The following is a 27,081-nucleotide window of genomic DNA, read 5'->3' on the forward strand; positions in this document are numbered from 1 at the left end:
TCTTAAATATATGCTAATTACAACAAGAGAGAAAGTCAAGAAAGCATTTAAAGATAATTCTAAGATCGAGCAATACTTATAGATCATCGATCGTAGGACTAAAGTTCATATGGATCAAGATATCCATAATCTAGGTAAATTCATATTTGATATAATTTAATTCATAATATTTTAATATTTAAAAGGTTCTTACTATTGTCTAATTTTTAAATTACTAATGTAATTTAACTCATAATTTTTTAATATTTATCTTGTAGCGTATTATCTAAATTTGGTCATTCAATTTTGGAATAATTTTAGAACGCGATTAGATTTATTGTCGGCACTAAGAAATATTATATATCAACTCTTGTCAAATACTATCGGTGCAATTGATATTATCATAGAGAGTCAATTATTTTGGAAAATAATTGATTCATTTTCCAATATTATACTTATATCGTGTCATATAGATTATAGTGAGAAAAAGTTACACATATATTGATTATAAATTATATTTGATTTTAATTATTTATTATGTTAATAAAGTCCTATTTATATCTTTTTGCAGTCAAGTAGTGGTTACAACTTGAAGGGAATACACCAAATTTAATGAAGGTTGTTATCCGTGTAATTTCGCAGACGACATCTAGTGGTTGTGAATGTAATTGGTCAATGTTTGCATTGATTTACACAAAAGTCCACAATAGACTATTGTATAAACGGTTAGAGAAAATGATATATGTCCACTATAACATGCGGCTAAGGTTGTCATATGGAGTTAGACAAGGAGCTAAAGGAAACAAAGATTGATTTCATCGACCTCCAATTCTATAACAAAGATTCAAAGTCAATGTTAGAGTGGGTTGAAGTAGTAGAGAACCAAGAGGATCCCCTATTTGATAAGGCGGGAGATCCTCAACATCTATGTTTTATCACTGAAGCAATAAAAAGAAAAGGAAGCACATCGCCAGTAGGAGGAATATTCCCCTCAATCATAACGTGGTGGAAGGGGCGGGAGAACATCGAGTTAGACTACTTGAGTAATTAGATACACCCAACCGTCATAGTCGTCTGCCCAGCATGCAAAGGAAAAGGCAAAGGGGAAAACAGTAGCATTAGTCGCACTATTGAAAAAGTTGAGTTGAACAATGAAACACCTTCTCAATCGCATTGAACAACCTGCTTAGTCTAGAGACATGGTAGCGACGTGGACAGTAGTGCCTCAACCAATGATGGTGATCACGCCAAGGAGTCGATGGTCCCATCTACATAATTTGAGAGTGGTGCATGGATCAAAGAACAATATTTTACACATATCATCCAAGATTCGGATCATAGAACTCAAAAGGTATTAGTTAAGTTTATATACGAAAGGGAAAGGTAGTGGATTATTCTGAGTAGATACGACAAAGTCTACACGATGTAAACACAGAGCAAAGCTCATCGTATTCACAATCATCGTATTATGGATAATCTTATGCCAATAATAATACGATGATAGTTGGCCAAACTTTTTTAAGCTGCAGTATGGTGATCAATCTTATGATATAAAATAGCAGATCAGAAAGTAGAAGTTCTGACATTATTCTCTATGCTTCATACTAATATATGCCACAATTGTACTTGCCTCATGAATCAGTATATTATGTTATGAAATCAATTTCATAATTGGGTTCGATAAACAAATCAAATTAATATACAAATTTAGAATGATATGGTAAACCAAGTATATCGATTGATTAATTACTTGATTCATTTGAACCTAAAAGCTTAAGTTGTTTAAAATAAAATTTGATAATTCAAATCATTTCTTTGTACATAATTAATTCAATATTAATGAAAGGATGATCCAAAACATAATAAAATTACTCCTGAAAATCTGAAAAAGATATATATCACTATCCTTTCATAATTTAGATTATTTTCCTAAATTTATATCTATTTTTAACTTTAGAACCCTATTCTAATTTTTTTTATTTTATAAATATTTTTAAAATTATTTTTTAGAATTTTTAATATACCATTAATATATCCCAACATACGATACATCGATATATCTCAATACATACCATACCAACACATATGATCGATACATTGGTAGGGACCAATTCAGCAATCCTTGCCTAAAACTACTGCTTACAGAAGTTTCTTGCTTATTTTTCTCATAATATTGCTAAAAGTATGTTCAACATATTCAATATTAACTTCACTAGTTATAAAACCTTTCGTTTCTGCGATCACGGGTAAAAAAATAGCTGAATTTTTCCTGCAATGTGTCGCAAGTCATATAGAACAGATATAGAGCAAAAACAAAAATTATTACTCGTTGAGGCCTAAAAATCAACAAAAATGAAAGGATGAGACCGTTGTTCGTGCTGATCAAACGAGAGGCACATGTGAGGACCGTTACTTGCTCTCCGATTGCTGCTGATTGCCACCACCACCACATCGGACTTGTACCGACATAAAACTATGAAATCACCACACGATTAAAAAGGAACTTCAACCAATTTGGGCAGCAAACTACACTAATGTTTGAAAAAGACTCTGCTCTTCGAAGACTGACCAAAATGCAGCTTGCATCTGTAAATATAATCACATAATACATTCTTAAAATTCTTTGTCGCAAGTCTTAGATTCAGCAGTCTATATAAGTTGAGCTTTTTTAAGATCTGAAACAACACTCCGATCTTCGCGTCCTCTTTCATTGTACAATACCTGCCATAAACGATGAGTTCAGCCACAGCTTGTGTTAAAAATTAGGCAACAAAAAGTGTTTCTCTAGCTAAATACTACCTTATCAATGATACCATATTCAACTGCTTCACTAGGACTGAAATATTTCGGACGTCTGATATCTTCCTCGATTTGCTCACGAGATTTTCCTATATGCTTCGAGTATAAGCCAACCTGAACATGTTTGACATTACTTTCAATAATAATAATCAGAAGCATAGTTTCAAAAGCTGTCTTGGAAAACCTAGGACACTAAAAATGCTATTTCAGTATGATGTTGCTTCTCATTCATCCTAGTTGTTATCAGTTTTGCAGAAGTCCATCATATGATCCCACCATAATGAAACCCATTCTCATATGAGCAAACAATCCACTATAATGTTATCAGTTAACGGTGTCATATTGATCGCATTCATGTTTGTATGAACCACTATATACATCACCATATTGGTCAGGAAAAGGAGATGTAACAAAGCAAAAAATAAAATAAAAAAACAAGCAGAATACTTTCCTTTGCAATTTTCATAAAAAAGAATGGTTTCTTTTGGACATGTCAAATGCACTTAGAAAAAAGAAAGTCATGCCTGTGGTGACAAGCATAGATCTTGTTGCAGAAATTGGTTGAGGCAATTTGTTGCATGATTATGAATAGAATAAAGGTAGTCATCTTTTTCCATACATGAAAAGCTGTGTTTTAAGAAATTTTTTGTGAGGCCACGAGAAAGTCACTGTTCTAAGCACACTGACCATAATTTTAGAGAAGGGATTTACTTTTTGATCACTGGTGTCACACCGAGCACCAAATGGACTTCAATGGGGAAAAAACGTGAGAGAGCCAGGAAAGGGAGCATGCCTCCCCGGAGGAAAGAAGAATGCAGATAAAGGAGAAGCGGATAAAGTTGAGTAGTCCTCCTAAGAACAAGACAAATCCAAGTTACATTTTCTTTCCATCCCTCTCAGACCTGTTACATCAAACAGAATAGTAAGGCTGGTACTTAAACAGCCTCAAGAGCAATCTGGGTCTAAGATTCAACCTTCACTTAAATGTATCCAAATTGGCATTAGAACCAGTCTAGGCTCGGACCAGTAGACATGCACAATTAGGAATGTTCTTAGGAGAAGCTCACTAAAGGAATCTCCAGGTGAAATATTAGGAAGCAGAACCATCTACCATGATGGATATGCAGTTTCAAATAGTAAAATTGTAACAAGCAAGCACCTGAAGCATTAATTTGGATTATTTTCACATTAAATCCAAGAACAAATTTTCAACTGTATAGGAGTAGATTGACTAAATTGGCTATTATATATTTTTGCAAAAGGACTTCTTACGAACATTGATATATGACTTGTACCACTAAATGGAGTAAGGATGTGAACCCCATCATTTTTAGTATAGCTTTCTAAGAATGTTTTAGTGCTGTTATCATTGAAGTGAAGGCACGGTCAGGCACTAACTTCTCTTGGAGCCTAGAGAGAAGTACAAAGTCAAACATATCCGTTTGAAGTAATGCATTGAATATGAATAACAATGATCCATATTTTCCAAACTGAAGTACTACTAGAATTGAGATGTAATCAATTAAAAAAAAAATGGGTAACTAGTTCAAAGGACGTTAAATACTTTGAAAAGACAAAGGTGGAGAACAAGAAGGAAGCAACAGAGAATCAACACATCAATAATAGAGGAAAAAAGAGAGAGGAGAAGAAGAACACAACAACAGATGGATATGTTAAATCCAAATTGTTCAGTTTTAGCTTCCTTTTCAATGAAGAAAATTCTCCATATATATCAGGTTCTTTTCCTTGACGAAAAATGAAATTTTATACCTCATGGAAACAAATTCAATGTCATTTCTAATCAGGCACTTACTGGCTTCATTGTAATGGCTTAAAGAAGTTTGGTTGAGTAATAACTTAAGACATCTACCAACTCAAGAAGAAAATCTCTAACAAATGCCAAGATGTAAAAAACAAAGATAAATAACAACATATATAAAATGATAAAGCACCTAATACAGTGCATGAGAAATGATAATATCAAGCAATCAACCAAAAACACAATTTTATAAATCTAGGTTTCCAAAGAATAACTTTTAAATGACCTAAACAAACTTATTGCACATCATCTGGAAGATTCTTTAAAATCGGAAATGAATGGTGCTATACAGTTTCATTAGCAAAAGAGCGAACCCATACCAATTCAGCCTTCACATTTCTTATTTCTTTTCTTGCAAGTTCAACATCTGTAGCTTGACCTTGAAATCTTGCAATAGGCTGTTTCGATAGGAGCAAAATTTAGATAATATCAGTAAGAATTTATAGATCTAATCAACAAATAAAGCAAAGAAAGAAAAGGCAACTACTTTGGTCTAAAAAGAAGATATACAATATAAAAGCCAAATATACCACAGTTCACTGAAATGTAGTGACATAAAATTACAGAATGGTGAATTTACCTGCTTTATCATTATTGTTGATGACGGTAGAGCAGCACGGTTTCCTTTAGAACCAGCAGCCAAGAGTAGTGCAGCTTCTCCCCAAGCATTGCCAACACAGAGTGTGAAGATTGGTGGTTTCACATAACTATATTTTGAGGGAAGAAATACATTGAATTATATTAAGCATATTACAACTGATATCATTCTGCCTGATTTGCAAATTTTCATTAATCCCCATATGAACATGAAAAGGACTGCAGTATAATCATGATAATCATAAAGTTATAAAGTAGAGAAGAAACAAGTAGAGGTAACAAAACAATTCTTTCAAAATTTCATTGCAGCAAGAAATTAAATCTTGATCTGTTACCAATTTCATCAACTGGTATATCAGACTATACCGCCTCGTATTCGCAAACAAAAAAATCAACCTATATGCTCTACCCTTGGATGGAGCCGACAGATCCATGCCAGTCCATAACTGGATTTGCATGTCAACAAGACTATGGTGACTTTCAGAAATTTGAACTGCTTTGAGGTAAAAGAATAATTCCGATTTGCAACATTGCTCTCATCAATAAGTTATATTAGTTGTACAGTGATAAGAGTATTACTGGAGCAGTCTTGAATCAATCACAGATATTCAAAGTTCAAACACACATCTACCATGATATTAGGGTCTATCGCCTTTTTAGTTATAAGCCCTTATGTTTCATGAAGTATTAAAGACATCTTCCCTCTTCAAAGAATTTGTAAGAAAAAACAACTATTTAACTCTTGGGTAATATGCACTTAATCACATATAGTCAGCAGACTCAAAAGTAACATGAACAGATAAGTCAACATAGTTCAAATAACATGAGTGAAGGCAGTAACCTCATGACATCGTAAATTGCAAAAGCCTCTGTCTCATAGCCCAATTTCTCCCCACCCTAGAGAATTGACATAAAAATAGAGTAAGTTATAGGAAGATTGTTTTTTATCATAAGTCAGCTTGTATCTTGTGTCACAATCCTAAATGTGGTGCAAAAAAATAAAGCACAGATACCAACTGGAGTCACCCTAGGGAAACACAAAGTCTTGAAAGAAATTCTGCAACAATATGCTTCCATTTTCCACATGCTTCTGCTACATAGCAACTTGTGTTGAGTTAAAAGTGATAGAAATTTTAATCAGTCTTGATAATGGAACATCTTAGCTAAACTGGAAACTTCATTTACACATGTGGCTCAAACAGATAACTGCTGCATATGTTATTACTGATATGGAGATAACATGACTGCAGGTTTTAAAATCCACTGACACACATGTAGCTCAAGCAGATAACTGCAGCATCCATATGTGAATCCAATAATTAAGTTTCACAGGCCATAATATTGGAGTATCAATGTAATCAATGTCATGTATCCCTCAATTATAATGGTTAAATCTAGTATACAGCTAACAAATAAACAAAGAAATACACGTATTACATAACTTTTCTAATATTCAATGTACCAAATACCATGTATCAGAAATGTTATAATGTGTAAAATGTTATCCTCACAAATAAAAAAGGTAAATAAAGATGTAATCATTAAGAGGGGAAAGAACAACTAGCCTTTGTTGTTCCAGTGGAATTTATGTATAGGTAAATCGGCTTTTCTACATCTTCATATTGAAGGTAAAGAAATTCTGCCATCATCAACTCCGTCACTGATGGAACAAGAGACATGCCCAAATATACAATTCGATTTTTGTACAAGTAAGAAGCGAGATCAGGAGGTGGTTGCTCCCAAGCATTTCCTCTCAAGAAAGGAATAACCTGTCGATAAGTAAAAACAAAATGAAGGGTTATGAACATTTCAAAATGATAATTAGTCATCAAACAGCAAAAAGAATACAATCAAATATCAATCGTGGACATTATAGCATTCAAAAGCAAGCGATGATATGACAGCAATATCCAACAGTTTGAAAAAGAAAATAGGAATGCAATACCTGAAAAAAGGACAGCCTAGTGCATGAAGGTAAAGTCAATGCAAGGTGTCAAGGAGATCAGTCTATACAGTCTTACCCTTGCGACAAAGATATCTACTAACTGTTGATGTGATTAAAAAAATCTGCATGATAAAATAATTACTAATACTAAGACCATAGGGAGTGTGTCCAGTGAATTTCACATAACTATAAAACTCCTTAAAGGATCAATCTAAAGCTCTTTTCTTATTGATAATGAATGAACATGCTAAAATAAAGTGGTTAAAGTGGAGAGGGGTGTCGAGGGTTTGGTGTAACAATCGTGTATCCCTTAGACCAAACAAAAAATTTTATATGACTATTATAATTGACTTTGTTTTTCTCCTACAGATATCTCAACATGTGGTTACCCTCTTGGAATTCTTTTGCATTGTGATGTCCATGCTATTACTTCATTCTCAGATAGTTCAGTCACAAAATGCAAATTGACAAAGAAACATTCCGATTCACTCGTTGATAAAGTGGTTGACTTCCAATATAAAATTACAATATCTGAGCTAATGATCTTTTAGAACAAATAATCTCGGTAGCAAACACCAGATTCTGTGGACAGACAGATAAAATCCATTTTTGTTAGAACGTTTCAGATATCGGCTTCGCTTCAAGTTCACCAGATGAAGGGGACCATAACATCACTCAGAACTGGCAAAATAAATCAACATAAAGAAATAAGGAAATTTTTCAACTAAACAAATGCAAAAAAAAAAAAAAACTGAATAAGAAGAGAAACGAAACAATTAGGGAAAAGAAGCAACTTTTCTTCTTCTATTGGTTACCATGGTAACGACACCCCTTGTGGGTCGGCGGCCAGTGGATACGACCGGCAGCTTCAGCGACGGAAGCCTAATCTTAAGCCCATTGAAGTCGCCGTGAACGCTACCGCAGACAAAAGGAGAGGAAACGAGGCTGCTGCCGAGGGAACAAGACCTCGAGGAGGAGGCCACCGGGGGCCGGCCGAAAGCCGCTCTCTTCGGTGCCCACCTGCCGCTGCCCTGCGATCTGGGAGAGATGGAGAGCATTTGGGGAGAGTCGGCGGAGACCAATCGTTGCGAGGACAAGGCGACTTCCATGGCCCCTATCTTGTTCTCTCCCTGCAGGGGACGGATAAAGGGCAGAAGCGAGGAGCGTGGGCCTCTTCTTTCTCGTGGGCCTCTTCTTTCGCGTGGGCTCATCGCTGGCCCATTGGATACCCAATCTTAAAGTTTGGCGACCTAATGACTAATGACAAAATTGCGAACACAAACTATATATAATTACGTGTTTGATATTTTGCTTTGTAGAAATCAACATTTGGGCGTCGCGTGCGGCGGAGGAAACGAGGGCGAGCGTCCGTCCGTGGCGAAAGCCGACAGCCAATTCGCCCAACCCCTCAAAGTTTAATCGTGCTTCCCCCTCGTCCCTCGTCCCTCGTCCCTCTAGAGTTCCGATGGCCGACGAGGACGTCTCGGGGAGCCACACCGACGGCTCCTCCATCACTTCGAGCTCCGATGGCGATCACGAGGATCCGATGGAGCTAAAGCCAATGACCGCAGTGGTACCTTCTTCTCTTACGATAAGTTATCATGTAATTGGAATGCAGTCTTCCCAGGTCATAGTATCCAGGAAACCTGTTTCCCACTCGACTCCACCGTAAGACGAATCAGTTCTATTCTCTCAACTTATATCAGGACTCTGTCAATTATTAGAGAATCCATAGTTGACATTTACACCAAATTCATGCCTTTATACATATATATAATTGCTCCAACTATTGATTGATGAAGGTGAAATAAATCATCACAGGAGAAGTAGCTATAGTTTTCAGCTTCTTTCTTGTGGGTTGTTTCTCAAATTGCTTCTCCCAACCTGGTAACAGTGGTCTGTAATATATTACTAAAGGACGAGAGAAGGGAGGAGATTGCTGAAAACACCTGGATCAGTTCTTCAATATGCTCATTTATGTTGATGGTGATTTATACAGTCATTCATATTGACAACACTCATCCTGAGTGTAAATCTGTAAATTCACTGTTTCACTCGACAGAAGTGACATGATGGATCGCTTAAACAAGCTGTTCTACACCTGCCTGTTAGTTCAATTTAATATGAGTTCACCTCTTATAAGGTACTAGAGCAGAGTTGTTGGACCATGATTGTGGCACTAACTCCTTATCTAATTATTTATAGGGTGTAAAGCGTTTATGTTCAGAGCTCCTTGCGATAAAGAAGGCTTCGGATGAGGACTTGAATAGAAATGTCTACTCATGTTATTCAGCCTTTGTTAGGTAAATGTCCCTGCTTAATTAATTCATGGATCAATTGGTTTATCATGTTTTGTTTAAGTATTTTCTCATGTGCTCCGACTTCGTAGGAACAAAATTTGGTTGGCTTCTGGCATTCAAAAATTGTCCAATTTATATTTTTATAATAAACCTAACAAAAGTTTTCAGTTCTAATGTAGTTTGCTGCTTGTAGTACTAGTTAAGGTATGTCTAGCATTTACCCAATAGAAAAATTAGAGAACTTTTCTTCTTGAATGTTGGATTTGAGGAATTAATTCATGCTCGAAGTTGTCCTAACATTTTGCTTTTGATGTTCATATGGAAGAATCTGACCTCAAAAAGAAAGAGGATGTAGCCATCTTGTCCTAATTCTGAATGAAAAATAAAGGGCATTCCAATATATGAATCCAATCACATTCAGGTGGACTCCCAATGATTTGGTAGAAGAAAAGTGGGGTGTGAGCCCATTGATTTGCCACCTCGCAATTTTCATAGCAATCTTTATCTACTTTGACCATTGTAATTAGCTTTCGATGAACATTGGCTTAATTGTAAGAGGTGATAACACTTGATGGTTTCTGAATTTTATGGAGGGATCAATAGTTTCTTTCAGCCCATATGGTAGATTGTTGCTATCAAGAAGAGGATTCTAATCACATCCAATATGTTCTGATGTTGAGAGACCATCCAAGTTGAGTATATGAAATTTGGCATTTAAGTAGTTGAGGTGATAACACTTGATGGTTTCTGAATTTTATGGAGGGATCAACAGTTTCTTTCAGTCCATGTGGTAGATTGTTGCTATCAAGAAGAGGATTCTAATCACAACCAATATGTTCTGATGTTGAGAGACCATCAAAGTTGAGTATATGAAATTTGACATTTAAGTAAGTAGTTGAGGTGATAACACTTGATGGTTTCTGAATTTTATGGAGGGATCAACAGTTTCTTTCAGCCCATGTGGTAGATTGTTGCTATCAAGAAAAGGATTCTAATCACAACCAGCATGTTCTGATGTTGAGAGACCATTCAAATTGAGTATATGAAATTTGGCATTTAAAGTAGTTACACACTCCAAATTTTAGTCGAATTGTATTAAAAGAATAGGTTTTGGATAATCTCTTCTTGAGAGTAACAAAGAAATCGTACATTATTATTAATGGTTTCCTGATGTAAAATTTATGAAGTGTGGACAATTTGTCAATAAACAAAGTGGAATCTAATTTTAGATAAATGTTCATTTCCTTTCTGGTACTCAACAATTTCAGATAAATGGTGTGGCTGCATCTAATTAACAGGTAAAATTTGATATGTTGTTTTTCCTGGAAGCTGAGGTTCCTGCTCTCCTGCAGGATACTTGAAGAAGTACCACGAGTGAAGTGTGATCTTGAGGAGCTGAAACAACATGTTTTAAACCAAAGAATGCTCGTTCAAGATCTTATCAACAGTCTCTATCTGGAGAAACCATCATCCAATAATTCAACAGAAACCAAAGCGCAAGGCATAGAAGATCTTGATCTGCATTCTGATGGAGAGCTTGGATCCGACCTTTGTGATGCTTTGGACACATTGGACATTTCTCTCTACTCAAGTAAATAATGCTATTGAGTCTTCTACAGATGATGAGCTAAACTTTACAACAGATGCAAACGGAAGAACATTCCTCACCGATGAGTATGTCATACTTTTGTGCAATATCAGATTGGCGTGCCAGCATAGCTAAGCGGTTCCATTCTTGATCGAGCACCCAAGAGTGGCTCAGCCAAAATTACAGATGGTACTATTTGGAGTTTGTAGGCTCCTAAAAGAAGTAATGTTCCAAAAAGCGAAGTTTGTCTTCTCAGTTATTTTCTGTAGCAACAAAAATGTGTTACTATTTTATAAGATGAAGCACAGTAATGCACCACTCAGAAGCAGTGGAAAAACAATTGGCACATTACAAATTACTGGAAAATAGTGGAAGTTTTGATGATGGGTATCTGTGCATGTGTGTTTAACATCTTCCTTGTGAATGATCATGTGGTTTGAAGTGCCCAAGTAAATTACACTACCATTAAATGCAGAACAATACCTCAGAAGACTGGTTCCACTTTGAGATACAACAAGCCCTTTGAACACCTCTTGTAAATGGGTGGACAGTAGCAGATGTTTCTCCACAATCAAAACATCATTATTTAAATTAAGAGTAGATGTAGGTCTTAATTCTAAGAATTAAAGAGTCACTGAGAAAGAACATTGCCAAGAAGTCATATGTGGGAAACCTGAAGAGATTCCACGTCAAAATCATGAGAGAACTGATGGAGAAGAGCTGGAAGTCGGAAAAATCAAGGCAGTGCCTGTAGATCATCTTGCTTCAAATCTAGTGGAAGAAAAATAAAGCTTGTTGGTCAAATGGAAGACCACCGAAGCTGCATTCTTCCGATACTGGCTGAAGTCTATATGTGGGTAACAAATGGAAATTTGCCGCTGACCTTTCTCCTCCCTATTACATCTTCTCTGCACTGGATATTTTCTTCTCTCTTTCCTCTACTATTCCGTATTGTTCTAAATTTCCTTTATGCATTATTCCTCCTCCTTTCACATTATGTATTAACCATAGGGGTGATCATGATTCCCAAACCACAATTTCAGTAAAATTGGAAATCGGTATCAGGTGGATCGAATCAAAATCATCGATTCATTTTCGATTTTGATTCGATCTATCGGATTCGATTAACAAAAAACTAAATTATTTTATCAGAACCCATATCATCATTTTTAGAACTAAAAGTACTTATCATTACACCATACCAACTATTTATTTTTTTATATATATTTAAATGGTTTAAAACAATCAATCTCAATTCTGATTTTAATTTCTAGAAACCAAAACCATAATTATGATTCTGATTTGGTTTAGAATTATTAAACCATTGATCCGATTTTATTATAATTTCGAATCAGTTTCTAGAAACCAAACCATACTTGTTTCTTCTGATTCTTGAGGCTATCCCTCATATATTTGCTGACTAAACCGAATTAAAATCATCCACTTATATATTTCCTGACTATAATATTTTACATTTTGACACACTTAAATTTGTTTCTTATGTTTTCTTTTTATTTTGGGAAAGCCTTACTTTTTCTAGCTCTTGTTTGAATAAGCTTCCTATTTTCCAATTACCTGTAAAAAAGCTCCACCTTTTAAAGGACTCCTTTTTTTTTTTTTCTTTTTGGTTAACATTTGATAGCAAGGTCTATCGTACCGGATCGTACCGCTTGGTACAGGCGGTACGTACCAGTCCAACAGACCAACGATACGCGGACAGGTGCTACAGTGCTCGATACACCTGAGTGTACCGCTCAGTACACTGGGTGAACCGAACAGTATACCGTACCGTATCGGTATCGAGCCCGGATCGAAATGTCTATACGGTACGGTATGACAGACCTTGTTTGAAAGTCAATAATATATATATATTTTTTTAACCTAAATAATTCGAATCAGTTTTTCAGTCAAATCTACTGATTATCATATCGAATCGGTTATAGTTTTCTTAATAAAAGTATAGTATTTTGATCCAATAATCAAAACGATAATAATTGGATAATGTCTCACCCTATTTTATTATCATTCTTACAATGATAATATTACAATATATATATATATATATATACTGAATTAAGTAATTTTGGTTTGTAAAAGAAAAAATCAAACCAGTCAAAGAATGGGAGAAAGAAAAGTATTTATTATTTACGAATAATTACTGAATTGAATTCCCTTGTCAAAAACAATGAAGGAAGAGACAACAATATGCCGCGAGCAAATGGATCGCTCATTGTGTTACCGTTATTAGAAATGAGGAGATCAGTTAACATCCGTTATTACAAATCAAAGAATCAGTCAAAATTATTTTCTTGATTCGTTGCATTGGTCAAACGATTTTGCTCGTCTTCCTCAGCGGCCTTTTCCCTCCTTCATGGACTTCATCACGATGTTCGCAGTCCTCGACACCAGCTCCGACCAGTTCCTGATAACCATCAAAGAATCCAAACAATTAAGCGGAGGAAGGAATGATGGGAGTCCACAGAGGAAGAGAACTCGAGGGCCTTACCCTGTCTTGGAGTCGAAGGTCAGCCCCACCGTGTACTTGGCCTCCTGAAGCGCCTTGCTGTACCTCTTCAGGTTCTCCGGCGAATGCGACTCGGCGTCCAACACCGAGAGTTGGGAGGGCTTCACGTCGCAGAAGACGGGAATCAGCTTCTTCTTGGCCTCCACCATCATCGCCAGCTCATGGAGACAGAAGAAGGAGTCGCAGTACCTGGGCGAGAAGATAACGACGCCGACCTTGCACTGCAGGATGCCGGCATCGATGCACTCGTACAGCTTGTCCCCCGGCTCCATCGTCCGGTTATCCAGGAACGGGCGGACGTTGTGATGGACGAGGCGGTCGTAGAGCAGCCCAGCCAACGTCATCTTGGTGTCGGTACCCCTGTGGCTTATGAACACGTCGTAGGAGCGGGCGACGTCGACCCTGTCCGCCACACTCCCTTTCCTCGTGGCCGCCGCAGCGGCCTGCTCCTTGTATGCCGTCACCACCCTCGAGACGAGACGAGTGGGAAGAACTCTGCGCACGGACGCCATGTGGTTATCTACAGAACGATTGTATACTAGGGGATGTCGGAGGAATATGGGATAGGGAGTGCACCCTCTCTCTTTATATACCGGCGATGGAAAGAAGTAGTTTGAATGTACTACGTCAAGGTTTGATTTTGATTTCCAAGACATGGGAATGACGGGAGATAAAAATTTCATCCGAAGAGACTATTTCAAAGGAGCAGAAGAGGAGGGGGAGGGAAGAGGAGAGAAGAGACGGGGGAGGGGAGACGACCACATCGAGACTGTTCTGTTGAATGTTGATTCCTGGCTTATCTTACGCAGCTATAAACGAAGGTGATCAGCGATCCGGTTCGTTTCCCCCTTCAAAGACGCGGCGCGAGTTTCATCACGTGCAGTACGATTTGTAAAGCGATCAGACGACGGACGGACCACGTGGACGAACACTAACGTTTACACACGGAGGATTTGCTTGCGGGAGGCGTCTGGGGAGAATCCTCGGAAATGTCAATGTTCGCTTGAAAGTTGACACGAACTTTCAATTGTACCTGCGGAATTGAAGACCGATTGGACATGCGACTGAGTCAGATTGGATGAAACCCGAGGAGGACGACAAGAAGGAGAACAAGATTATACTGCACCATCTATCTATCAATCTATCTATCTATCTATCTATCACATCACAATCTTGTCACTTCCAGATGTGGTCGGACAAATCGCAAACTCCTAACCCAAGTTTATTTTTACTTCCGATGTCGGCCTGTGAATAGTATGAAAAGCTACAGATTATGATGTGAAAAATCCTCATCGATTTTACGTAAGCAATCTTTGGAAAATCTAAAACGTGAAAGATGTAGGTTGTAATGCATCGATCAATTACGAAATTTTGATTTGTCTCAAATCCAATCGGTTCATCGAACTTCACATCAACATTTGCAACATATTCATGTGTATATAATAATATATATTAAGCATACAAAGCTTTCATTCGTATGAGATGTGAGATGAGGAGAAGATCAAAAAAAAAAACATGATGACTTAACCCAGATCGAGCAGTGCCAGAATACTCCGTACTTGATTGATGAATAACATGCAAGTAGTAACATTGTTCTCAGTGAGCTGCTGCTATTGGCATTAAGACTGAGTAAGTAACCCTTGCAGTAATGGAAAACAGAAGAATGGCCGGAGGAGGAGGAGCAATCTTACTAATAACAGCTGCTGCTATGACATTAACAGTACTTTTTAACCCAGTTTTGATGTTCTTTATTCTCGTTACGGCTGATAACATGAGATTGCTCCTCCGTAAGGGGAGATTGCAAATAAATGACTAGTCGCCTTTGACGAGCTGACCAGTATCCATTTGTTTGGTCAGCATGTGTGATGAAGATAGGAGCAAATGTGTATGACTATCATATTTGTAATGTGTATGAACGTAAGTTTTAAGTTTTCAAGAAGGAAAGAATTTATTATGAAAGAGATATATCATTCATGATATAATTAAATAAACTTTTAAGTTAGTGTGTGGGATAAAGACGGGAGAAAAGCTACTTGATGAATATAAATTATAAATGATTGAAGAATTTATTGTGAAAGGAACGTGTTAAAGGTATGAAAACTGATAAAGAGTTAGTGGCATGCATATGATCAGACTACTGCACTTCGATGTTACTTGACCGAGAAAAATATAAATATATCATTTGTGATGTCGAGGGTATTGCTTCATCGTATATTATAGAGTGAGAAGTTGTGGAAGGGGTGAGGTGCTGATAAACTAGATAATAAGGGAGTACATGTCCAAAAAGACCTACCAGTTAATATTGTGAGAGGTGTACTTGTGAGAGTTTGAGGTATACTCGTATGAACTCGGTGATTAATTATTATTATAATGGCTCACATCGCTAAAGAAGCAAGATTTTAGAATGAAAAAGTTACTTAACAAAAAATAATATGACGCAGAGATCTTTTGACTTTTAAAATCATAATATTAAATAATATTATATTTAAGATAGTACCCAAGCGTTGGATCTTTGTGTTAACATATATGAAGCATAGAAACATAGCTAGGGATAATATAAATAATTAAATATTTTGAGTTTTTAAATATTTGAGATTTTATGAAATAATTTTTTAAATAGTGACTAGTGTTGTAGGAGATATCTTGTTTAATTTTTTATTGAAGTTTTTATTATTTTGATTATCCATTCTTTTGGATTTTTGATTGAATTAGACTATAATAGTTGATTTTATTTTCCTCTCTTCTCTTTTTAGATATGTTTTATGATCAATCAATTTATCATATAATTCTTTAAATTACATTAGTAAGTCATGTGCTTAAATTACTATCATTGGTTTCTTATGTTCACCTCGTTGGTCATTAAAAGTATAAACAATGACTTCATCATCACTTAGAGGATGACCTATTAAACTCAAATAATTTATAATAGATTTTAAATTTTACATATAATTATTAATAATATTTTTTTTTGTATTGTTTTCATCAGAATAGATAAAAGACTTAACATACAAGTGCAAGAGTGATTGACAATGGTGACTTATAACTCAAACCATACTTCTATTGTAATACTGCATAAAGAGATTAATAGCACTATAGAGCCAACAATTGAGGTTTGAATGAATTATAGAATAAGATAATATTATCATAGCCATAATTTGTGATCAGGATTTGCTATTTGGATGGGGTTCATTTGTTATTTGAATATTTTCTAGTGGATAACTAAGAGAGATATCAACGTAGCCTAATAAATTAAATTCAAAGAGAAGATTAATGAATTATACTTGCTAAGATGTATAATTGTCATCTTTCCATAGCTTAGAATGAGATTAGAGTTTCTGCATATAAGTCCTGTAAGTTAAGATAAACTATTGTTTTATGATGAAACTATAATTAAAGCGTTAGATATGAAGGAGGAAGATATGTTAAGAAGATATCATGAACTAATAGAGAAATCCATAACCAATTGATAATCTGATTTGGAAGCATAGATGATGGAGATCTAATCTATTAAAGAAGATCAAATCTAGGAAGGTGTACAAGGGAGGATCTGCTTTGATAGAAGAGATCATATACCAAAAGTGCATAAGGATCTAATATCAGATGTGTAGAAGAGGGCGATCTCTTCGTTTATCTTCTAAGTCCTCTCAATCGTGAGTATTGATGGCACAATCGAGAGGATGATAAAAGGTAGTGGACTATTATTGAGAGATCGACCATGGATCCGAGGCGCTAGTAAGTCTGATGATTAATGAGAAAGGGACGAGAATGTCAATAAAGATGCTATATAGTAGGCACCAGTGTAGGAGCAGAGAGAACATTCATCAAGCAAAATTAAATAGCAACAAAGGGTCACTAAAGAAACAAGTCGATCGCCAGAGAAGGTTAATTACAAGATCAGTAGAGAAGAGTCATGTATCTTCATCACAACATAGCAATAGAGTTGTAAAGCTACAAATTATGTATTCAAATTTATGATTGATCCTGGATTGATTAACGATTAAAACATATAAAGAATAAAAAAATTGATATTTTATAATTATTTTTATCATAATCTGCCATCGATAGATGCAGCAGCCGGTGAGGTCCCACTAACATCAAAACATAATGCAGCTATAGAACTCTGATACGCCCTAAATTGAACTATGACTAATTCCAAAACAATATCATATCTTATTATTTTAAAGCTATATATTTAAAAATAAAATAAAAAATATTATAGAATACAGTAATGCCTACCTCTGAAACTCGAGAAACCGTAACAAGTAAAGGACAGCAGCTAACAAAGAGAACAGCTGAAGAGAAGTCCAAGGCATTCTCATATTGATGGCTCCGTAGGGAATAAAAGTTCATACAAATAGACAAAAGAATTTCCACTTCCTGTCTCTGACCAGTCTCTTACTTTTTCTTTTCCACCACCATCAACATCACCATCACCACCTTCACATCTAGAAGCCTATCTGCTAGACTTTTTTTTTTTTTTTATGCAATTGGTTTTGTTTTCCTTTTTTTCTTATACTTGGAGAAAAAGAAAAGGAACAATAATACCAATTCCTGTCCTATAAGACAACAAAAAGAACTCACCTTCTCCTTCTTTCAAATCCTGCCCAAAACACCTATGAAATATTTAACTTCGTTATATTTAACTTGAGATGAAGCAAGCTAATATTTCACTTAATAATTATTTGAAACTGTATTTAGAATGATCAATTATAAATAATTTCTCGTAATTAGTTACAGTATTTCGATCCTTATATTTTTAAAATTTATATTGAGATATGTACAGTTACTAAAATGAAATATTTAACTTCATTTTTTCTCATGCCGTCGAGTTTATTAACAAAAATATCATATTTGTTAAGAGTAATAAATCAAAGTAAGATAAAGTCAACATGTACGGAGTGGTAAGCCCTATAATATTTCTGTCAACAAAATAGGAGAAATTAGATTAAATATTTTTCTTTCATAAATATAGGGATCCAGTATAACTTTTAAAAATATAAGAATCAAAATACTAAAAATAACTAATTATAAGAGATAATTTATAATTAATTCTGAAGTTAAGGAGCATCAACAGCTTCACTATTCTGCTTAATAGCATGATAAGAGGGAGAAAAAGTATTAAAAAATAATTTCTATATAGATAGATAGATAGATAGATAAATAGGAATATCAACTTCATCTAATAATAATTTCTATCATGTTATTGTTACAATATTTTCCTTTTAATACATGTGATGTTATAAGAGGATATTTATCTTTTTCATAAATATCTTCTAAAATAGTTCATGTTTGTATATGGTGTTTATTGTTTAGAAAATCCTTCACAAGGAAATTATTCAAGTTCTTTTTTTTCTTTTTTTAACTCAAATTACAAGGTTATTTGCTAATATTTTTTTTAAAAAAATATTAAATCAAAATATTTTCTATCTATAAAACTGTAATTCATTTGTCCATCATGTAATTTATTATATTATGATTAATATATATTAAATTTGATACCGATTCAATATAAAAGCTTGAGGTTTTTAAGTTATGAGTGAAATCCAATATATATATATAGTAAGATCATAACATTAATGATTCAAATATCTTAAAGAAAATTTCAAGATAAGATTGAAACAAACATCAAAATATGCTCCCTATGCTTATGAAATGTTTACACCATTATTACGTTTTGAAATATTTCATATACCATTGATGTGTTTCGAAATATTCTATTTATCATTCATATGCTTCGAAATATTTCATATGTCATTGATAAGCTTCGAAAAGTTTCATTTTTGTTATTGATATGCTTCGAAATATTTCATTTGTTATTGATATACTTTGAAATGTTTCATACACTCATTGATATAATTAATTCATAGTGAGGGAAAGAAAATTTATCCATTAGATAATTTTTGATGAAACATTTTTCAACAAAATAAAAGACTGGAGTTGGTAAGATAAGCCAACTTAAAGCCCAAAAGAGCCGAGAGATGTATCCCTGCTTGTATCTAAGCAGCTTGTAAGCTGATCCAGTGGAAGCCATGTGAACCTCCAAACCATTCAAGCCATGACATTGGTTGACTATGGGACCAAACTATCCATCAATAACTGATTTCTCCCAATTCCATTCAAGGATTAAGTGTGCAATTATGAAGCATCATTGCCCACACAAAAGTAGACTCTACTTATGAGGAGAGCATAAGTTGAAGTCAAAGCTTGAATCATTTGTGCTCCACTCAACAAACTTACTAAACACAGTTATCTCTCATGTATGTGTCTCACAGTCAACTAATGCTAACTCTCAAGTGGTATTGCCTTTCCCACTTCTTTCCTTCACTCCTCCTTTGGCTTATTTATATACGGAAGGAAAGAGAGAGGAAGACGGTATTCCCCCTTTTCCCATTGCCGCTGATTCTTCTTTCTCGCCTCTTCATTCCTCCGGACCTTCGACGACAGATGCAGCTTTGGGCTCCGAATGGGGAACTGCCTGACCGCAATTGCCGCCGCCGCAGCTGCCACCCCAGCGAGGACTCTCCCTCGTACTCGTAGTAGTAGAAGAGAAAGCAGTCAGGCGAGAAGGATCGACGATGGAGGAGCAGGAAGGAGGAGAGATGCGGTGATGCGGGAGGATGCGTTGCATGTGTTGCCCGGCCGGATCTTCTCGAACGAGGGCAGGAGCAGCGTCGCCTCCATCTACACGCAACAGGGCTGCAAGGGCATCAACCAGGACGCCATGATCCTGTGGGAGGTAAGCCAAAGCAAAATTCGAATCGCATCTTGTTATCACCGATCAATAACGCTTCCGCCCATCGTTATCTCATCACGGGTTTGGTTGGTTTGGGCTTGATTTATGTGTATGTCTTCGATCCAGGACTTCGGTGGTCAAGGCGTCGTCCTCTGCGGTGTGTTCGACGGCCACGGCCCCCACGGCCACTTGGTGGCCCGCAAGGTCCGGGACGCCCTCCCCCTCAAGCTCCTCTCTCTTCTCCCCTTTCCTGGCGGTGGCCGCAGCCTTATGGACCGGTCCTGTTTCTGTTTCGGGAGGAGAGACGGCGTCCCGGTACTAGATCCCGCCTCCTCCGTGGAGGAGCCATCCCTGTCTGTTTGGAGGGAGGCCTTCGTGAGGTCGTCCAAGGCCATGGACAAGGAGCTCCGTTCCCATCCGTCACTCGATTGTTTCTGCAGTGGCAGCACCGCCGTGATCTTGCTCAAGCTGGTCTGCTCTTCGTCCACCGATCTATTGTCATCCATTATCTCACGCCGCACACAATCTTATTTTCTTTCTTCTGATCCCTCACACTGTGTTCTGTTTCTGCTCACAAGCTCAGGGTTTTAATCTTTTCATTGCAAACATCGGTGATTCCCGCGCTGTCTTGGGGTGCACCGACGACAATAATACTTCCATGCTTCCAGTGCAGTTGACGGTCGATCTAAAGCCTGATCTTCCAAGTATGCAGTCATTCTAGCGTCCAACTTGTTTAATTTTAGGGTCAATGCTGTATAAACTGTTGACTGGATTTGCTGCAGAAGAAGCTGAACGAATCAAGAGGTGTAGGGGGAGGGTATTTGCTCTGCAGGATGAGCCAGAGGTGTCAAGGGTGTGGCTGCCTTACGATGATGCTCCTGGGCTGGCGATGGCTAGAGCTTTTGGTGACTTCTGTTTGAAGGATTATGGGGTAATCTCTGTGCCGGAATTCTTCCATTGGAACCTGACAGAGAAGGACCAGTTTGTCGTACTTGCATCTGATGGTGTAAGTGGTCTATAACTTCCAGCTGCTAAAAATTACTGGGCCTTGCAATTCATAATTATCTTGTTACACTCTTTGTAAATTACCATGTTTTTGACAATGCACAATGGTTGTCAGGCCATCTTAGGTGATATGTGAGCAAACAGTATCCAACCGAATAAGTTGGAACTTAAATTTGTCAATTTCCAATAAGTATATTCAGTATTTGAAGCCATGAATTGTATATATTAACTGTTCTTTTTTTTTAATATACTGGTTTCGCAACAACCCAATGCTAAACCAGAATTATTCCTTTTATTTGTATATCATCCCTAAATTCAACTTTTAAACAGACTCAAAAACTTCCTGATAACTTAATGAATATATCAAAAATTTCTTTTGATATTATCCCTCATAGTTGCTGCTCAGCCAAAGAACAATGCTAAAATAAATGTTTAGTTCCTTTATTTTCATGATTCACTGTAACTTTTGTGCTTAAGAACAGTAGACTTTTTTATTGTCAAGTTTAATTTGTTTCTGTTGGTCACTGAGTTGTCTATGAATGATATAACTATCATATTGGAAACACTGTGGTGCTATGAAACCTGGCATTAATAATGATGGTCTTAAGAACTAGCATATCTAATTGTGATTGTATTCTAGCCCTGACAGTTGATTCAGCATAGGACTTATGCTAAAAATATGTGGCTTTTGCTTCACCAATGTTTCCTTTTTCATTGCTAGTGTGACAACAAAGAAACTCAATAAATGAGTATATGGATTGGGTTGCCTATCTCTGTGGCTACATAAATTGTTTTGTACCTGGATTTTTGGTTTAAATAAATTTGGAACTTCACAAAACAATAGTGCCAACTCCAGAAAATACAACAAGCCCAAGAACTTTACTTTTTTACTAATATCCATAGAAGCCAGCATCACTATGCAATAAAATAGTATCCTTCTTTGTTGTTAGTTTTCAGATTTTGATTTTGCCCCATAGTGAATGTTTGATTTAATTTTGTGAATAGTTCATGATTCTACTTCTCATGAAATTCCATTTGATAATTCTAAGTTACATAGAGATTAATTCTTCATGTTGCATAGAATTATGAGTTGATGCCAAAACATCCAGAAGGAACTAGGTTAATGCATCCCTCACTCTGGATACAAGTAGGAAATGGCCTAGATGATCAATAGCCTCTGTTACAATGATTTAAAAAGCGCTAGGCGCCAAAAGGCGTCAAGGTCCAAAAACGCCCAAGGCGCTAGGCGCTCGCTCGAGCAAAGCGAGGCGCTAAAATATAAAAATATATAATATAATTAATAAATATAATTATTTAAAATTTTAAATAAAAATATGCTATTAAATTAAGAAAATCTATTAACAGTATTAAAAATTAATCATTTCAAATAAACTTTAATATTAACAGTATACTGTATACTGAGCCTGCTGACTGAGAAACGAGGAAGCAGCGGCGAGTGGCAACAGCGACAGTGGCAGTGGCGAGCGGCGAGTAACGGTAGCGGCAGCGAAAAAGGGAGCGGGAGCGACAAGCAGCGGGAGGCGCGAGTGGCGACAGCAACAGCGTTTGCAAGTAGCGGCAGCGGGAGCAGGAGCGGCGAGCAGCGGGAGGCACGAGCGGCGACAGAGGCAGCGTTTGCGAGCAACGACAGTGACGAGCAGCGAGATTGGGATCGAGATCGGGATCGGGATCGGGATTGAGAGTGGCAGCGGCAGCGGGTTAGGGTTGGGTAAGGGTTATATCGGTTTAGTTGGTTCAATTGAACCAACTAACCAACCGAACCAGGACCGAACCAGACCTAAAATCCTAGTTCGGTCGCCTTGGTTTACCCAGGCGCTCGCCCGAAGCACCCAGCGCCTGGGCTCGGGCAAGCGCCCAGGCGACGCCTATTTGAAGCGCGCCGCCTGGGAGATTAGTGAGGCGCTTGGGCCTCGCCTCGCCTCGCCCGAGCGCCTAGGCGAGCGCCTTTTTCAATCATTGCTCTGTTATTGGTTAAGAATTTGCATGTTACTTGTATATGTTTAGAGCAACACCTATGCCTTCATGAAACAACACTGAGATATTCTAAACATTTGCATGATATGGTTGGAAAATTTTGAAATAATGTACTGTATGATTTCAGTTGGGTACTAATTGGCTTCATTCAGAGATCAATATTTTAAATGCTAACATGGTTTCTGATAGTTTTACTAAGACGGAAGGGAAAGCCTTCATTCTTAAGATTTTAAGACAAAATAGGTGTCCGTCATTGAGAGACAGTCTAAAAGAAACTCCAGGCATGTTTCAGACACTCACAGTTGGGTTCTTTCTGGACAGTTTTAAAATGTCTTAAAAGGTATTGATCTTGTAAAAGTACTTAATATACTACTGTTCTCACCCTAGGTAACATTAGTATTGCAACATAACTTATTCCAACATAATAACAAAGCTTAGATAACATCTTTCTTTATGGTTGCTTCAATCATGGCAGCAAGAAAAGTGATTCTCTGCCCAGTGCCCACTGCATTTGTTGGCGCTGAACCATCCAAGTTTCTTGCATAGTATCTGGTATTTCATGGAACAGTATAGATTGTTGGTTGCCACCATTTTTTTTAACCCAACCATTTCAAAGAGTGCCATATAATTGAAAATAATAATATCGATCTATTTTCTAGCTAAATTTAAAGGATAATTGCATACAAAGAGATTAGGAGGCATTATATGTAAATTTGTGAGACATGATGCACTTAATGGTACTTTTATCCAAGGTTTGACTTATCAGTCCGAGCAGGTGTGCCAGATGGCCAATGGCGTGGCACATGATGCTTCGTACCAGTGTACCAACATACGTTACATTGGTGCGAACCGGTGTTTTGACTAGGAAGAAAATTGAAGAGGAAGGTTCGGTGGAGGAACAAACAAGGAAAAAGGAGAAAGGAAGAAAGAAAAAGAAGAAAGAAAAGGAGGAGGAAAAGTGCAATGATACCTGGGAAGCAGTGACGGCAACGGCTGCGTCGAAGGGAAGCAGTAGTATCACAGCGGCGAAGAGGCAACATGGTTACAGCATCGCAGCGGCGAATCGGCAAAGAGGCAACGTCACTGCAGCATATCGCAGCAGCAAAGAGGCAGTGTTGCGGCTTCGTACGCTAGAAGAGCCCTAATCTGCCTTTTTTTAACGCTGAAATGGACTAGGGCCCACCACTTTTTGATTTTTTATTATTTTTAATTCGGATGGCCCGAAATAGGATGGTCCGTGTATTGGTTGATGCTCGGACCGGTACATCCCACCCAAATCGTACCATTTTGGGCAGTACAGCAATCCCTGCTTCTATCTATTCTTTTGGCTTTAGGTTTTTTGACGCCGAAGTTTGACTAATTTATTGACATTTGTCATAGTCTTTGTGGTGTTACTTGTATTTGATGCATTTGGTTGGGTTCTTGTGGCAGCTTGCTCATTTAAAAAGATGCCATTTTTTTGCAGAGCTAATATTAACTAAAAACAAACTTATCGTGTGAGACCTAAGAAAAAATTTAGTAGAAAAAAGAATATGGAAGTTGCTTAGTTTTGTAGAGGCTTTAAATGGTAACTTCGTTCTTCCTCAGAATTTGCTCACTACTAATTGTTAACATGCTTCTTCAAGTATAAAAATTCTGTACTTATTAAGTAGTGTTCCAGCATTTTCATTACATCGCATCTATGCAAGTCACAAGTAAGAACGGACATAGAGACGTGGCTGAATTCTGCTAGAGCAATGATACTGACAAATTTTAGCTGATCAGACACCTGATGTCACAGAGATAATTGAGTAATTGTGTAACCATTTTTTGTAACTTTATTGCACTGACTGCATCCACATTTTAACTGATATTTCGGGTATTGAATCTGTATAATAAGACACATCTGATTGCAGTATTGTTGAGCAGTTTTGCTATTGAATCCTGCAGGTCTGGGACGTACTCACAAACAAAGATGTTGTCGACATCATCTCTTCATCTCCAACCCGATCATTGGCCGCAAAGGTTCTAGTTGAAACTGCTGCTCGTGAATGGAAACTCAAATACCCTACATCAAGGATGGATGACTGTGCTGTGGTTTGCTTGTATTTGGACGGACAGACGAATACTGTGTCCGAGTCCCTCGTGAACTGTTCATCTTCTTTTGTTTACAGCTATGAAGATTCCAAAATTGAATCAGATGAAGCACAAAATCATGAACCCACATTAGATCGGAATTTCACAGTAAGACCAACAGGAAACACCAGGATATCAGTTGCTCTGGAGGAACATGGAACAGATTGTGCTACCGAGGATGGGAGCTGGTCAGGCCTGGAAGGAGTGACACGAGTTAACTCAATTGTTCAACTTCCAAGATTTTCCGATGAGAAGATGCACGGTGATGCATGTTTATGATCCTTTTTCGGGAATTATAGTTCATTTTGATTCATCTGATTCAAGGCGCAATTCTTACCTCCGAAGGACCTGTAAAAATTCCGCCATATGTTAGCTTTTTAAAGGCTTGTTTTTTTGTCTTCTGTCCAACTTTTGTTGGAATGTACGGGAATGTAAGACGATGATACATATCCTGATGTTCCTTCCTTTTTCTTAGCAAGAGGTCAGTCGTATGTCTGTGAGATGTATGTGAGATATGTAAGTAGTTCTTGAGAGATTGCCTACTGTTTTGGACAATTAGTGGTCTTCGATTAGTGTCGGTAAGAATATGATAGATCTGCTGAGGTTCCTTTTCTTTGCTGTGGCGAGAGGGAGAGGTCAGCCGTTTGTTTGTGAGAAATGCCAGTAGTTATTGGAGTACTGTCTACTGTTTTGAACAATTAGCGGTCTTCAGTGCCGCTGGATGTTACTATAGTGTAGTAGTTTTCATTGTTGCCATCGAAGAAAATGTTGTTCTCATAGTTACCGAATTGTCGCCATGTCTATCGTCGACCAGTATAGTATATGCATACTGAATGCTTTCAGAAGAAAACAAAGGAAACAAGACGTCAGGTAACACTTTCTTTCGTAATGGTATCATGTAATGATTCTAATGATATGCATTGTTAATGATAATTTTGATTCTGGGTGGATGTCACTGTCCCAATTGGACCCTTCAAAGTCGCTACAGCCTTTTTTCGACGGAGGAAGGGAGAGACGCAGACAGCGAAGAATAGTCGTCATCCTCCACAGTGAAACTGGTCATACATCGCATGTGGCCTATTCCACAGTCAAAGCTTTCAGACTGCGCCCGTCCTAAAGCAGCAGCGTTGAAGCGGCAATCGTCAAAAGAGTTGAATCTGAACGGAAACAGCGGGATGGCTTCTGTACTGCGCAACTCCAACTGATATATAAACGCCACCGGAGATGGGAGGTCGCAGAATTCGATAGGAAATCATCAATCACAGGATGCAGCTCGGCCACTCGGATGAGCACCGTCGCGGTGCCAGCGGAGCAGGGCAGGCGAGAGGAGGAGGAGGAGGAGTACCGGGCGGCGCTCCGTCCAGGCCGCCCAGACGGCCATGCAACCAGCTGGCACAGTCTCCCGGTGCGAGGCGGCGGCCGGGCCGGCAGTCCTGTGTATCGGACACAGCGGTCAGGGTTCCTTGTTACCGGCGGTCGGGGAACCGGGAGGTGCTCCGGCGGGCGCTCTACCCTCCGACGCATCGGAGAAACCCGGCGCTGTGCCTGAGGAGGTGGACCTTCCGCCCCTCGCCGAGCCCGCTCTCGAAGATGTCGTTGGAGTAGTCCATGATTGCGGCTTCTGTACCTAAAGCTATTCGTTTATTGATCACAGTGTTGTTGACGATGATGTGAAGAACAAC

General features: G+C 37.6%; 4 protein-coding genes across 6 annotated transcripts; 2 read left to right on the top strand and 2 right to left on the bottom strand.

Annotated features, from left to right (window-relative positions):
• Nucleotides 1–2,226: 2,226 nt before the first annotated feature.
• LOC135648394 (ATP-dependent Clp protease proteolytic subunit-related protein 4, chloroplastic-like) lies at nt 2,227–8,258 on the bottom strand. 2 transcript variants are annotated; one of them, XR_010500954.1, is made up of 8 exons: nt 7,955–8,258; nt 6,760–6,963; nt 6,036–6,091; nt 5,178–5,304; nt 4,918–4,995; nt 2,779–2,892; nt 2,549–2,700; nt 2,227–2,452 (listed from the first exon to the last, which is right to left on the bottom strand). XR_010500954.1 is itself a non-coding variant. In XM_065166051.1 (7 exons), the coding sequence occupies exons 1-7, from the start codon at nt 8,246–8,248 to the stop codon at nt 2,629–2,631; spliced, it is 945 nt and encodes a 314-aa protein (XP_065022123.1). In that variant the 5' UTR covers nt 8,249–8,258; the 3' UTR covers nt 2,472–2,628. The 2 variants fall into 2 exon arrangements, 1 of the variants encoding a protein (XP_065022123.1); XM_065166051.1 differs by lacking the exon at nt 2,227–2,452 and having other exon boundaries at nt 2,472–2,700.
• A 204-nt stretch (nt 8,259–8,462) lies between these two features.
• Nucleotides 8,463–11,417, top strand: LOC103998862 (exocyst complex component EXO84B). The gene is made up of 3 exons (XM_009420469.3): nt 8,463–8,712; nt 9,345–9,442; nt 10,792–11,417. The coding sequence occupies exons 1-3, from the start codon at nt 8,605–8,607 to the stop codon at nt 11,036–11,038; spliced, it is 453 nt and encodes a 150-aa protein (XP_009418744.2). The 5' UTR covers nt 8,463–8,604; the 3' UTR covers nt 11,039–11,417.
• Nucleotides 11,418–13,376: 1,959 nt separating this feature from the next.
• LOC135649091 (probable 2' cyclic ADP-D-ribose synthase BdTIR) lies at nt 13,377–14,063 on the bottom strand. Its single transcript, XM_065167199.1, has 2 exons — nt 13,534–14,063; nt 13,377–13,449 (listed from the first exon to the last, which is right to left on the bottom strand). Exons 1-2 carry the CDS (start codon nt 14,061–14,063, stop codon nt 13,377–13,379), a joined length of 603 nt encoding a protein of 200 aa, XP_065023271.1.
• A 5,842-nt stretch (nt 14,064–19,905) lies between these two features.
• LOC135650234 (probable protein phosphatase 2C 64) lies at nt 19,906–26,078 on the top strand. 2 transcript variants are annotated; one of them, XM_065169493.1, is made up of 5 exons: nt 19,906–20,287; nt 20,411–20,755; nt 20,868–20,988; nt 21,070–21,290; nt 25,214–26,078. In XM_065169493.1, the coding sequence occupies exons 1-5, from the start codon at nt 20,015–20,017 to the stop codon at nt 25,676–25,678; spliced, it is 1,425 nt and encodes a 474-aa protein (XP_065025565.1). In that variant the 5' UTR covers nt 19,906–20,014; the 3' UTR covers nt 25,679–26,078. The 2 variants fall into 2 exon arrangements, with proteins under 2 accessions (XP_065025565.1, XP_065025564.1); XM_065169492.1 differs by having other exon boundaries at nt 19,908–20,287; nt 21,067–21,290.
• Nucleotides 26,079–27,081: the final 1,003 nt, after the last annotated feature.

Source organism: Musa acuminata, chromosome BXJ3-9 (assembly GCF_036884655.1).
Source record: "Musa acuminata AAA Group cultivar baxijiao chromosome BXJ3-9, Cavendish_Baxijiao_AAA, whole genome shotgun sequence".
Classification (NCBI taxonomy): Eukaryota; Viridiplantae; Streptophyta; class Magnoliopsida; order Zingiberales; family Musaceae; genus Musa; species Musa acuminata.